Source organism: Ascaphus truei, chromosome 1, assembly GCF_040206685.1.
Source record: "Ascaphus truei isolate aAscTru1 chromosome 1, aAscTru1.hap1, whole genome shotgun sequence".
NCBI classification, from domain to species: domain Eukaryota; kingdom Metazoa; phylum Chordata; class Amphibia; order Anura; family Ascaphidae; genus Ascaphus; species Ascaphus truei.
The window spans coordinates 360,430,614-360,444,733 of NC_134483.1; the positions used below are offsets into that span (position 1 = coordinate 360,430,614).

Below are 14,120 nucleotides of genomic sequence, written 5' to 3' on the forward strand. Positions count from 1 at the left end.
TGGGTGAACCATACCTCCTATCCCACAAGGGGATAGGGGAAGAGCAAGGACTGCTCTCGGTGCCCTTGGCTGGGAGTGGGTTCAGGGACATCCTGAGGGTGGATACCCTAAGAACTGCTGTGATCTGTGGCTGCTGAATCAAGGAACTCAAATAAAGTATCCTGTGCTTTTTACCTATACCTCCTGGCCTGAGACTGAAGTATATTGGGAGGAGGGGGACGAGAGTTCTTTTGCAGAGACTTCACCCCATACATCTGGGGGCTGCACAAGATGGAGGCGCTGTACCTGTGAGTAGAATTTGGGCAAGACCCCAGAAGCCTGTCCTGTTATTCCCCTTTACCATCATGCGGGAGACCCAGGGCCCCCTGTTACCAGCAGGTATGCCCCACACAAAGCCATGTAACCAGAGTAGCATTTCCCCTAGGAGACCCTATGTGAGATTGGGTGGGGGAAACAGGGTTACATCTGGTACACAGAAAAGTTCTGTTTAAGTGCACACATCTATTATGTAATTGTCATCACTCATGTCATGTACAGTATAATGGTCCCTGTTTTACACAAGGCTATTAAGTTTGTCTCATAGATAATTATTTCTACAGGACCCGGAGACATTTTTGACAAACTACAAACTACAAAAATTAATGCAATACTTATCTTTTGGCCATGTGGTTAATATTTATTGGCTTGTAACACAGCACTTTTTATTATGACAACTGTTCCATTCATTTCTCTATAAATGTTATGCAGAAAATGAATACTGGGAAGGTTATTTCTATAAAGACTCATAAAAGAACATATTTGTAGCACTTATAGTACTTAATCATTTTCTCTTTCTTTAAACATCTGTGCATGATACAAGCTATTTTTGTGGATGCGTTTTTGGTAAGAGTTTGATAATCAGAATGGCCGTTTTTATCTGCTGCATCAATTTGTCTCTATTGTCAGCACTTTTGTATTATCTTAGAAACGATGTAATGCCTATTGTGTTTATCTCCAAGATTGTTTTCCATTACTTTTTTGTGTTCAGTGGTTCTAATAGGCTCATATATTGTATGCTGGAGGATAAAGAAAGAACATAAAATCAACCTTCTTTGTCAGATATTTAGGCCCTATCATACATGTCTGTTTTTAATATGTAACAAGGATAAATAGATTACTCTATATTGCCTTTATATTGAGATTTAAATCCGTAATATTTTAAAGAAGTTGCTAAAACATAATTAGGGATGATCTGATCATAATGGAATTTACTTTGTAAAATAAAACACCATTCTTATTCTAAAAAGGCAACGCTTCATTGAATATGATATGTTTGAGTTGAGTCTCACCTTTCTGATACCCCTGCCGAGTTCTTCACCGTAGTTTGTGCCCAGAATTTCAAAGTGGACATTTGGATTTCCACCATTTTCATCAAAATCCAACATGCCTGTCAAGCCAATCGCACTACCCTAATAAATAAAATAAGTCAAGAAAAAAATTAAAAGTAGTCCAAGGCATGTACAAATGTGTATATAAAGACACAAATTAGCTATACACAGTTACTAGAAATACAATACTTGCAACACACGTTTAAAATGTGCATTTCTTGTAACAATGCTATCCATTATTAGTGGATTCTCATTCAATGTAGGTTACTAAAATTCTTGATTGAAAAAGAAATGTTGAATTAATATTTTCAATTACACTGTACTTCTGAAGCACTATACAACAATACATATTTCAAGGATTTCCTTAATTTATTCAAGTCATTATACTTTTTTGTTGCATTGCAGAATTCAATCAACTGCCTTATTATTCTGTACCAATGGCATGTATCGCTTAATTTCTACAATATCTATAATAACTCCTGTATACAGGTACAGCGGCCGTTATTCGAACAAATCTTGAAATAGATTTCGATTTCAAACCCCCCCCCCCAATAAAAAACCATTACCTCAGCGGATAGCTGCTAAGGTAATGAAGCTGCTTACATTTTATTTTTATTCATAGTGTGCGTGAGCAGGGGGTCTCCTGAGCTGAACAAAGTAGATTTCAGCCTCGGGGACCCCCTACTTCCCGAGTTACAGGCCCCGGTATGGGAGTATCCCTGCCATGTTAAAATCCACGTGGGATCTAAACAAAACACAGGGGGTTGCTGCTCATGCTTGTGATTTTGTTCTTTTAGCATATATTTGGTCACTAGATTATACTGCTGACGTGACCGGCCGGTCGTGATTCCATGAGATACTTTCTCCCCCATGCAATCTTTACTTGAGTAAGCTTTTTCAGCTAGCTGCTAGTATCAGCACTTTACTATCCAGTCCTCAGAGATTATTTATTATGAGCGTATATGGTTCTTGTTCCATGCTTTTTATCATTATGTGTATTTTATTTGATGTGTTGAATTAAAATTATTTTGTATTACTTTGCATATATTTCTTTGTAATATTTTCTATATATTTGAGTGCTGCTTAGTGGGATTCTTTGTCTTCTGTGTGTTTATATTACTTTATTCCCCATAGCACCGCCAGCCCTGTTATACCTTAGGCAGGGCATAGTAAATAAAGAGCAAATGCTGCCCACTGTCAACAATAAGAATAAAGGATACAAATACCGGTGCTCCTGGTTCAGGACTCTCTGTGATAATCCAAAGTATAATGAAGGGTAAAGGAACAGGGCTCCACGGATTTCTAAATAAACAAATGTATTGCCAACAAGATAACTTGACGTTTCGGCCACACTTGGCATTTCTCAAAAGCAGAAAAGCATTCTGCTTTTGAGAAAGGCCAAGTGTGGCCGAAACGTCAAGTTATCTTGTTGGCAATAAATTAGTTTGTTTAGAAATCTGTGGAGCCCTGTTCCTTTACCCTTCATTATACCTTAGGGCATTTCTGGTTCATGATATTACTGTATGGAGTTGATTGCGGTATCCTTTTGTGTGTGCATTATATATATATATATATATATATATATATATATATATATATATATATATATATATATATATATATATATAGCCCAATGCCCCTGGCTATTTGTTCCAGACTCTGATACTATAAGTCCTGGTAAGGAGCAGGCAGTGTTGGGGTTAAATTCCTCCTACATGGGCCAGCATGTTAGTCTCCCTACTGGGTGGCTATTTTATATCAGTTTCCAGGTGCCTAGTCTGGAAACCGTTGGAGCATGTGCCAAGGGGGTGGGCTCACTGGAGGAGTGCTGCCCAGTTACTGGAGCTTAGGAGTGGGACCCTCCCCTGGTCTAAAACATGGCCTACTTCTAAATGTAATCAGTTAGTGTTCCAGTGTAGCCGGCTCCTTAGGGATTAGGCAGGATTCTACCTCACCCCATCAGGAGGTGAAGGGATGAAGACTAGCCCAGGGGCCTCAAGTTCCTGGGGGCCTAGTCCAGGGAATGCAACGTCTCCTGCGTGGGAGGAATGTGGAGAATAATCTGAAGTGTGAGCTGATCTACTAATAAATCCTGTTGTACTGTTCCTGATGTGTGATTGAACTTACTGCAAAAGTTCCTGTGGGGAAGAAACTCTGTCTTTGGAAGAGCCCTGGAGGATGGAGGCGCTGCACCATCCTGAAAGCCTAGCCTGTTGTCTACTTCCCATACCAATGCAGAGATTCAGACCTCCTGGAAGCCAACAGGTGAGAACTACAGCACCATAACACTACCAATTCCAACAGATATCACTAAGGGGGGGTAGCAGTGTTACATATGGAGGCGCTGCTGAGATGGACAATAGGGACAGGCATTAAAGAAGGAATGGGATATATGCTGAGGCAGAAGTGAAGTCAGAAGTCACTGTATCCAAGCCAAATATTCCCAACTGTTTGCAAGTAGAGATAGACCCTGAGGTGGTGACAGGGGTAACTTCCTGCTCATGATTGCAAACTCCATCGCTACGAACCTGAGAAGTGAATGGGGGCACTCACTGTATCAGAGCCATTAAAAGTCTGGGACAACCTCTATATCTGAGAAGTGCCTGAAAACCACTGTATCAGAGCCATGTCCCTTCCGAATTGTTCTAGAGGCTGAGATGTGCTTGAAAACCATGGTATCAGTCGGGTGCATGTGGTAATAGCCCAGGGATGTCTCTGACGGACTAGAGCTCCAATATTGGGATTATGTGTGTGTTCCCCACTACTATGTTGCTTGTTCCGGGGCTGAGATGTGAGTGAAAAACATGGTATCAGCCAATTGCATGTGGAGTTGGCCAGGTGTGGATCTTTGGCCCTAGGCCAGAACCCCAAAGAAGGCAACGCAGCGTGTGCCCCCCTTTTTTGAACTGTTCCAGGGCTGTGATGTGCATGAAAAACATGGTATCAGCCGAGTGCATGCAGGAATGAGCCCAGGGATGCCTCTGATGGACTAGAGCTCCAAGATTGGGCTTCCCAGTGTGTACTCAACTACTGTCCTAATTATGCATGCGGAGCTGCCAGGTGTGTATCTCTGGCCAGAATGCCCAGAATGCCCAAGAAGGAGCTGCCAGCGTGCACAAATTGAAATAGGATCAGCCAAGACGGATCCTGAGGTCTGAGAAAGGTTCCCGCCAAAATCGGGAGAACCGCGTGCAGAGTTTGCAAGATGAAAAACAAATATATCAAAAAGTGGCGCTCCAAAATTATATAAACAAATGTGGTAAAATGTGATACTTAATACAAACATGAATTAATGCTGCTTAACCCAGTGTGGGGTCGTTCTCTCGATCCCGTGGACAGTGAAGAGGTGAAGGTCATCGGGAAGCGCAGGGTCATGTAAAAACAGAAGAAAATTCCCTGATGGTGCAGTATTGTGATTGATATGTGATTAATATCAAGATGCAGTGTGCTAAATACTCACAAGTGTAGAGTGAGCAATGTTCCCATAAAGGTTTCTTTATGTGTGGCAGCCCGTTGGACCGTTAGACAGGTAAGTGGAATGGTAAGTGCTGGAGACCTTAAGTGAATAATAAAACGGACATCGTGCAGACTGTACAAAATCTCTTTAAAAGTAAGTATATGTGCAATACACTCACATGGTTTAAAAAAGTAATAAGCGTTTAGATCACATAGGTTGGATCTCAGCAATAAATGAGCTGCTCTCTCAGTCCCCCCTCTGCCTCGATGGGCGTGCGTGTCACCGGTGCGTCTCACCCAAACCGGAAACCGGAAGTGACGTCATCTGCTCTGGGGGACTCCGATCCTGTGGGAGTTTTCTCATCAGCCTCACTCTACGCGTTTCTCCGTATTGCGGTTTCTTCAGGAGTGACACTGAGTGTATTGCACATATACTTACTTTTAAAGAGATTTTGTACAGTCTGCACTATGTCCGTTTTATTATTCACTTAAGGTCTCCAGCACTTACCATTCCACTTACCTGTCTAACGGTCCAACGGGCTGCCACACATAAAGAAACCTTTATGGGAACATTGCTCACTCTACACTTGTGAGTATTTAGCACACTGCATCTTGATATTAATCACATATCAATCACAATACTGCACCATCAGGGAATTTTCTTCTGTTTTTACATGACCCTGCGCTTCCCGATGACCTTCACCTCTTCAGAGTTTGCAAGATGCAAGCTCCAGTTTTGCTAAATATGTGTGGCTTGGTGCGAAAGCCATAGCCGCACCCTTTCTACAATGCATAGGACTCCTGGATCCACCAGGGGTAGGAGACGTGGACTTAACTACCATCTTGTGTGGTGTAGCCGGATGCACCTATCACACCCAACAGACTCAGTGTCTGACTTGTTCCCTGATATATCGTCTGCTATAATGGCTGAATAAACAGCCAAAGACTTGGGCTACCCGTGGGAATCCTGCTGCTTACCATCGACTACTACTGTGCTCTTTATGTGACTGCCTGTGAGGAGAACTGGAGGTTAAATACTGCTGCAAGCAGTGTGATGTACTTCCAAATGCGGGACCCGGACGGTACTATGCCCTATCCAGGAATGGAACGAATTGCCTTTAAGAGGATTTGGCAGCTACAAAGCTACAAAGACTTGTAGAAGGGCGGATGTCGGTAAAAAAATATCTGGCCTTGATATGTGAACTGTTCCACCCCATGTCAGGCACTCCCACTCTAACTTACTGCGGGGAGCACGATTCCGACACCGGAGCTGAATCCTTGGAGAATGATGCCGGGACAGAGTCGTCTTTCCAGTCCTGCTCCATAGTGCAAATTTAAGTGGGATTTACCTGTCTCTGAGGTGGCTGGGGAGCAAGGACCCTTCTCGCCCTTCTTGATGGTGCAGGAACAGGCCCGCTACTTCCAGGACGCCGTCTGCTATGTAGAGAAGTCGCTACGAGTACCATCTGCCTCCACCTGTGGAACTGCCCTGTCCACGAGGAGACCCCGTTAAGGACTCTACCTTCTCCTCCGATTGTGTGTGGCATTGTGTCGTAGGCTGTTGGCCCTGGTGCTGACAGAGGTCAAGAGTGTGGGATCCATCTCCACTTTCCTGCCAGAGTGCAGTCACATCAGTTCCGGTTTTGTCTGGGCGGCCATCCAGAATGAGAGGAAGCTCCGCCGAGCTTTGTTGATGACATCCCGGTCTACACCGCCCGAGCGGAGGAAATCTGCAGCTGCGGATGACTTTCATGAGGAGGCTTTGGAGCCTTCTCTTGGCCGGGAAATCAATGCGAGTGCATTAGCCTAGCAGAGCAATGAAGTTGCATCAGCCCAGCAGCTCAATGAGAGTGCCTCAGCCCAGCAGCTCAACGAGGGTGCTTCAATCCCAGAGGTACCAGTCGGTACTTCTTCTAGTGCTGCTACAATGTTTCCTCCACTGCTGCCTTTTGCGGTCGACAGAGATTCATCCGCCAGGGTGGATCCAAAGATCGATATTTCCATTCCGGTGAGCACAGTTGCTGTTGACCCATTCCTGTTATGGTGTCAGGAGCGTGAAATAGCCCAAGAAATTATGGTTGCAGACGCAATCGCTGAGGCTGTGGTTTCTGAGATCCATAGGCTTGGCAAGGACGATATGGTCAAGATGCTGGCGGTGATTGGCCGAGGTCAGCAGAAGGTAAACGGGAAACCAGGTACAACTTATGAGCCCGTTGCTAAGGTGGGACATGCCCAGGACACTTTAATTGTCTCAAGACTGAACCAATAGGTTCTCCACCAGAGCGGGATAAGGTAGTGCCGGGCCGCCCCTGAAATGATATGCCTGCTGATAATGTGATATCAATGACTAGCTCCATGTCACCTGTAGGAAGTGGGTTCTGTAGTCCTTTAACACAGACCACCATCTCCTATAGGCTGTGTAATTCCTAAATGCAATGATGTAATGCCTAAATCAGGTGCGGGGAAGATAATACAATGGTGGGATCCTATGTTCCAGGGATACGTTCCGCACATGAATAGGACCAGATTTGTATTAATTCAGAAGAATGAAGTAGATCAGTAGTCGGAAGAGGGTGAGTTCACACCAGAACAGATAGCCTGAAATTATAAGAAATTGCAGCAAGGATATTGCTATGTGGTTAAGCTCTCCTTCAGGCTTGGAGGTAGATGATGCAATACCAGAAGAGCCATTATTATGGATACTGCAGGGCAGGCTTGTGGACAAAATGTAATGAAGAATGGCGATAGGATAGTAATCCAGCATTACAGGAAATCCCATGGGTATGATTACCTATATCTACCTGAGTCATTAATGAGAGAAGCAGAGTAGCGGAGGGAGGAATGGGTCAGGGATGCTGTCCTGGACTATATGTCTTCCCGCTGCAGCAGTCAGGTTCATTACAATGAGGACAGAGTATCTTATTTAATGAAAGTGGGGAGAAATATTTACATAGACCGTGTGAAATATATTAGTTAGAAGGGCCAGAAGATGTGCTATTCAGTCACAGTACAGGATAGAAATGGTAAATTGGTCCGCACACCTGATCCAGCCCATTACTATTGATTTACAGAGCAGGAGCTCTGCTGCAATGGATACTGTGTGATATTTACAGAGCAGGAGATGTGCTGCGAGGGTTTGGGGTTCTCCTATATAGGAGTGCCCTGTTAAACTAATGTGTTGCTGTAGGTTACGCACTGTTTTATTTTACTGTTTGCACTTTATTGTATTTCCTAAATTTATTGGTGGTATATAAATGTATGTACCTTATGCAGGGACGTGAGGAATTTTCACCAGAGGATCATGTAGTCCTGTGCCCCTGGCTATATGTTCCCTGGCCCTGACACTATAAGTCCTGGTAAGGAGCAGGCAGTGTTGGGGGTAACATTCCTATCACATGGGCCAGCATGTGAGTCTCCCCACTGGGTGGTTAATTTGTATCAGTTTCCAGGTGCCTAGTTTGGAAACCATTGCAGCATGTGCCGGTGGGGAAGGGGGGTGTATTCAAGGGAGACGTGCTGCCCCATTGCCTGAGCTTAGGAGTGGGACCCTACCATGGTATAAAACATGTCTTCCTTCTAAAGTTAGTCAGTTAGGGGCCTATGCAGAGAGCAGCGTTAAGGTGAATAGCGGCATTTTTTGGAGAAAAATGCCTGTAGAAAGGCAGGTACTGGCGAGTTTTTAAAAAAGCGCCATTTTTTTTTTTTGTGAAACTCGCTGCGCGACTGGCGAGAACCTAAATCTCGCCAGTTGTAAAAATGTCCCTATTCAGAAAGGCGCGATCGCCATCTAGTGGCTGTTCGCGCCAATAACATGGAGAGAAATTCTACAATTACCTCCGCCAAAAAAAGTTGGCAGGAAGCTGGAGCGCACCGGCGAGAGGGAAAATACAAAAAAAAACGCGCTTTTTTTCAAACATGTTTCACCAGCGCGCATCTCGCCGGTTGCAACTCTCCATAATCAGACATGATTTTAAATGCAGTTTTCGGACCTTTCTGCATATGGAGATAAAATCACACCAATAAAAGTTCAATTTATTAACATCTCCAATTATTTCCAGCGCTGCTCTCTGCATGAGGCCCTTAGTGTTCCAGTGTAGTCTGCTCCTTAGGTAGTAGGCAGGATTCTACCTCACCTCATCAGGAGTTGAAGGGGTGAAGACTAGCCCGGGGCATCAAGCTCCTGGGGGCCTAGTCCAGGGAATGCAACCTCTCTTGCATGGGAAAAATATGGAGAGGAATATGAAGTGTGAGCTGGTCTCCTAATAAATCCTGTTGTACTGTTCCTGGTCTGTGACTGAACTTACTGCACAGTTTCCTGTGGGGATGAAACCCTGGCTCTGTCAGAGCCCTGCAGGACGGAGACGCTGCACCCTCCTGAACGCAGAGACTCGGACCTCCTCAGAGCCAACTGGTGAGCACCATCCCACCATAATACTGCCAATACCAAACAATCTCCCTTATGGGGGGTGATGGGGGTGTTACATATATTTATACAATAGTACCAAATCTATGCATTCTTGTACTCTCTTTATGAAATTTTTAAGCATTGGAGAGCTATCTAGAACATTGGTGTACTTGCAAAAAAAAGTTTTATTAGTAGGTGGAAAGGTACATACAATCTCTCAAATTTGATATATATTTCCTATCTTGTCTCATTGGATCATGCATTGTCTCACATGAAGAATATATCTAACTAAAAACTAAACCCAGGGTAATACTATCTTTCTTATGTAAACTCCTATAGAAATGTATTGTATGTCTCTAAATGTGCAGATGCCCATCAGCCAGACTTGCAGTGAGAAGCACTCAGAAACTTTTCAGTAGATTGTCTGGGGGAAGCAGAACTTCTAAAGCCTACAGTTTTCACATTGTACAAAGTACAAAGATGCTGACTGATTTCAGATTTTTACTCAGGTGCATGAAAGCAGTTCTTCCTAGAACATGAAGTAACAAGTCAAATGGTCCAATACGTTCCTATATGCTTTTCCTTTCTCATTCCACATTCCACCTGTTCTAATTGTTATTTCATTTGTTCTCTCTCAAAGCATGGCATGCCCATTCACATATACTGTACTCTCAAAAACACCTATTTATAGATAATAATATGAGCGACTGTTACAAAAGTGTTTGACCCAAAGGCATGTTTATTGTATATACAGTAAGGCTTCTGTTTTAAGATATGTCAAATAAATACATTCAGTAACCCAGAGTGCCAGTTCAACTTGTCCAGTCACTTTGTCTTTGACCAAGTATATTATATTATCAATGATTCGCAGCTTCTTATTTCCTTTTGTTATTGGGTTTTTTTTTATTAGAAAGTTTTATCATTTAAAATCATCTCCTTAGATTGGCTAAATTCTACTTTGTGTGCCTTATCTCATTGAGCCTAGAAGAAAGAGATAGAAAACAACTTCTGAATTAAATGAACAAATAATGCAAATATATGCCGTTTAAAATAAATATTGGTTACAATGTGTAACAAGCAAAAATGCTATGCTTGGCAAATAATGTTGTTTACCTCGCCTTTTTTTAATCTAGGTAATACATATTTAGATAAGGCTTCCGATAATTGAAAACATTATTGGGATTTGTGTAATTATGGTACCTTGTGTGCTCATTACTGAAAGAAAGCCATATTGTATTTTCTTCATTTTGGACACAATATAATGTATGATTTGTGGACCTCTGTCACATACAGAAATGTAAAATAATTTGTAAATTTTGATGCAAGTTAAATTTTTTAATTCATCCCCAAAAAATCAAATATTGACTAATTGTATTTTTTCTCTTGAAAATTAGAAAAAAATACATATTCCTATAAATAAATTAGCAAACGCTAATTCATGAGAATAACCAACTGCAGTCGAAATAAGAATAATGTAAGTATCATTTGAGAGTATCTTGCAGGGTCGAGAAAAATGTGAAGAATTCAATATTCCATATTCTTTGCACACACATGGACTTTATACAGACTACATTTAACTTTGCACACACTCTAGTACAAATGATGGCAGTTTCCCAGTATGTTTCACTAAAGGTTTTCCTGTTGGTTAGACTATATTTTGTCGTTTCTGACCCTGTGCGCTAGCATAATATTAAGAAAATTAGTACTAATAAATAAAAGTAGTTCGTTTTACGGTAGTCCTCCTCCAACAAAACAATAGTGATTTATAGTAAATAACAGGTAGGTCCAATTGTTTCTGCTTCTTAAGATAGGAGTTTGTTTTAGTAAGTATTAGCTGGCCTGCAAAACTGTCGAAACTTAACAAGTTGCTACATTCACAGTCAGGCTGTTAACTGAACCTTAAAAAACAGACAACAAGAGAAAAAAATGTTCAGGCTTTATCCATAACGTTAGTAAAAATGTCTCTCTTTTTTACTCCCAAGGCGTTACTTAAACAACACTATGCCAAAGAACGCTTCCTCTTGCATCTGAGTGTAATTAATATTTGCCCAGTGCGTGATAATGTTTTCCATAATTGTTCCGTGTGGTAAAATAACAAAGGAGGGAGAAAGAGTAGGTAATGTGACACCTTTTATTGGACCAAAAAAAATGTTGATATGTTACAAGCTTTCAAACCTCTCAGGGTCCTTTCATCAGGTACATCAGCAGAAATATAGAAAAAGAGGATATTATATACAGTTTTGTTTCTATATTTCGGCTGCACCTGATGATGAAGGACTCTGACAGGTTTGAAAGCTTGTAACATATAAACTATTTGTTGGTCCAATAAAATGTATTGCGCTACTTGCTCCTTCTCCCTCCTTTGTTATTTCATCACATAGAAGAAAGGACCAACACTGCTACTCACCCTTCTTTTCCCCTATTTGTTCAGGTGCATTTCAGCTATTCATTATTGTGTCTTCTTTTTTTGTTTATTTACCCAAAGATCTCCTGTATTCCTGTTTGCGTGGGCTTCCTGGTTTTGCTAGTGCTATTCCAAGTTATTTATTCTACACAACAAGATTATTTTGTAACAGAAGCATTTATAATTGAAATGTTTCATCACCCCTGATTGCTCTCCTTTGTTCTGAATGACAGGTATTACTCCCTTAGAATCTGTATGTTGTTTCTAGACAAGCTTGTATTCTGTTTTGTTGTTTGGTTTTTAAAACACAATTATATGCACTGGCAGCACTTTATGCTGAAAGGTTGAGCATTGATTAATTTGGTTCATTTGTGTCTAAAGAATGTTTCCTCCAAAAAAAGAAAAAAAAGCATCATGCCAGATGAATGTCTGCTCCTTTGTGATGTGGAATATCAATTTGCCTTAATCATTTGCATTGCATAATAATGCTATAATTTGTTCTCCTTGCAGTTATTGATGAATGGAAAGAGTAACAATTCTATCCCAGTCACACATATGTCTGCTTCACTTCACACAGAATGTAACATAAAGGATGTGTACTGTCTCAGCCAAAACTATACCCTTCCACACCCTACAGATTAAACTAAAGAAGAAATCTTATTGTAAGAGTTCATATTACACTCAACTTTTAATTTTCATTTACTATTACCATGAATTGTAGTAATAGAAAAAAAAACTAGAATTAAAATATTATGTTTCAAGTATGCTTGTAATTATAATTATTCAATTCTTTAGGTTAAAAAGGCATATCTGGCATGTTTATCCAATGCAATTTATTAACAACAACATTTTATGCGTTGACAGATTTTCTAAATGAAAAAGATTTAAGTAAGACATATCATACTTTTTGCATCAAGGATCCAGAATAGCTAATTAATTTATTACGGAGCTCTAGTAATCTGGATAATTTGTAGATGTCTGCGGAAACATACTGAGCAGGTATTTAGACATTAACAAACATGGGAGTTTATTCTGTCAACTGAAGTGGCCATTCAGGCCATTTTTGGACGAAAAGACCCAATGAAGTCAATGGAGGATTCTGACCAAAAACAGCTTGATCAACTGCTTTGGCTGATATATAGAGTAAGCCTAAACTAATGTAGCCCTCTTTCCCCCCCCCTTAAGTGAGATTGAGGTGGGTAGGTGTGTCTGACTACTTATCAGTGTGGTGCTATACCTGTTTGGCAACCAGGAGAGCTGAGCTTCCGCCACAGGGAACCTGGGGTATGTACTTACACTCGGTGCAGCGCCTCCACTGATGAGGGATCTCAACGGGGTGAGAGTGTGCCCTCACCAGAACAACCATACAGTAAATACACACCGTGTGAATAAACAGTATTTACTGAGCATAACCTGTAACTCCAATAACACCTCTTTGCATAACATCAAAACAATATATCAATAACAGTGCATCACTCTGAATGCATACCATTCCCCCACCCACATGTCCATCATCACATTCCCCGCAGTCTCTTGAGTGTCCCCAACAATAAAGACCAGTGTGAGTGTGAGGGATAGCGCTTCCCTGTGTTGGGGCCCGGTGGTGCACTTAATATATACTACCTCCCTGACCAGTCCTGGTCAGGAAAATCCTTGGAACTCAGCAGCACCGCACAGTGATCCCACGGTGTGCTGCGCTGCTCTCTGCAGGAATGGATGCCCACGCTGCATCCACAGGAAAGGAATCTCCAGCCGGGATGCTTCTTTAACACAGTCTCTGAACACGCTGTCAGACAGTCAGATGCTGTCAGACAGCAACCCTATTGCTGCTTTGAATAGGGTGAAGGAGTCCCTGTCCTAAGGCCAACACTATGCCATACTGCTGCGGCACAGTTTATTCGAGCATTTGCCCGTTCTGTGCCGCAGCAGTAGCCTGGCGCGCGCCCGAGTGTGACGGGCGCGCGCCGAAGCAGCGGAAGAGCGCCCTCCGATCGGGGCGCTCTCCCTCCCGCTGCCGGGTCCGCCGGGTCCCCCGGAACCCCCTGCCGCCGTCCCGCAGATCGCGGGACACCAGGGCTCCCTCGGGGAGCCCTGGACGCGCGTGCAGGGGGCGCAGGCTCCCGAAGACGCGTGACCGCGCGGCACGCCGAGGGGCGGCCACTAGCAAGCCGGGAAATCTCCCGGCTTGCGGATCTGGCCGCACTGCGATAAAGTGTGTCGCCAGTGTACAGCTTCCTCTGGTGTCATAGGGGACTAACTGGGCCCTGGGGTATACCTCTACCCTAGTCCCTGCATGCAGAATAACTCTCCCTGTAACTTCTGTCGGATCCCAGACTCTGGCAGCTCACCACGTGCAACTGGCACTGGTGATATACACACACTGAACAACTAGCTCCTAACTCACTTATCCTAACGCGCCTGCAGCCGACACACAGCTCTCAGTCAGCCGGCAGACAGTAACACACGCTGCACACACACTGCACTCAGT

At 42.8% G+C, this 14,120-nt stretch overlaps 1 protein-coding gene across 1 annotated transcript in view; it reads right to left on the minus strand.

Moving 5' to 3' along the window:
- The window catches only part of GRID2 (glutamate ionotropic receptor delta type subunit 2), a 1,372,533-nt gene that overhangs the window by 515,921 nt on the left and 842,492 nt on the right, over positions 1-14,120 (minus strand). Inside the window, exon 8 of the mRNA XM_075609971.1 lies at positions 1,329-1,448. Coding sequence (XP_075466086.1) covers positions 1,329-1,448 — 120 coding nt within the window. The remainder of the gene's footprint in view (positions 1-1,328; positions 1,449-14,120) is intronic.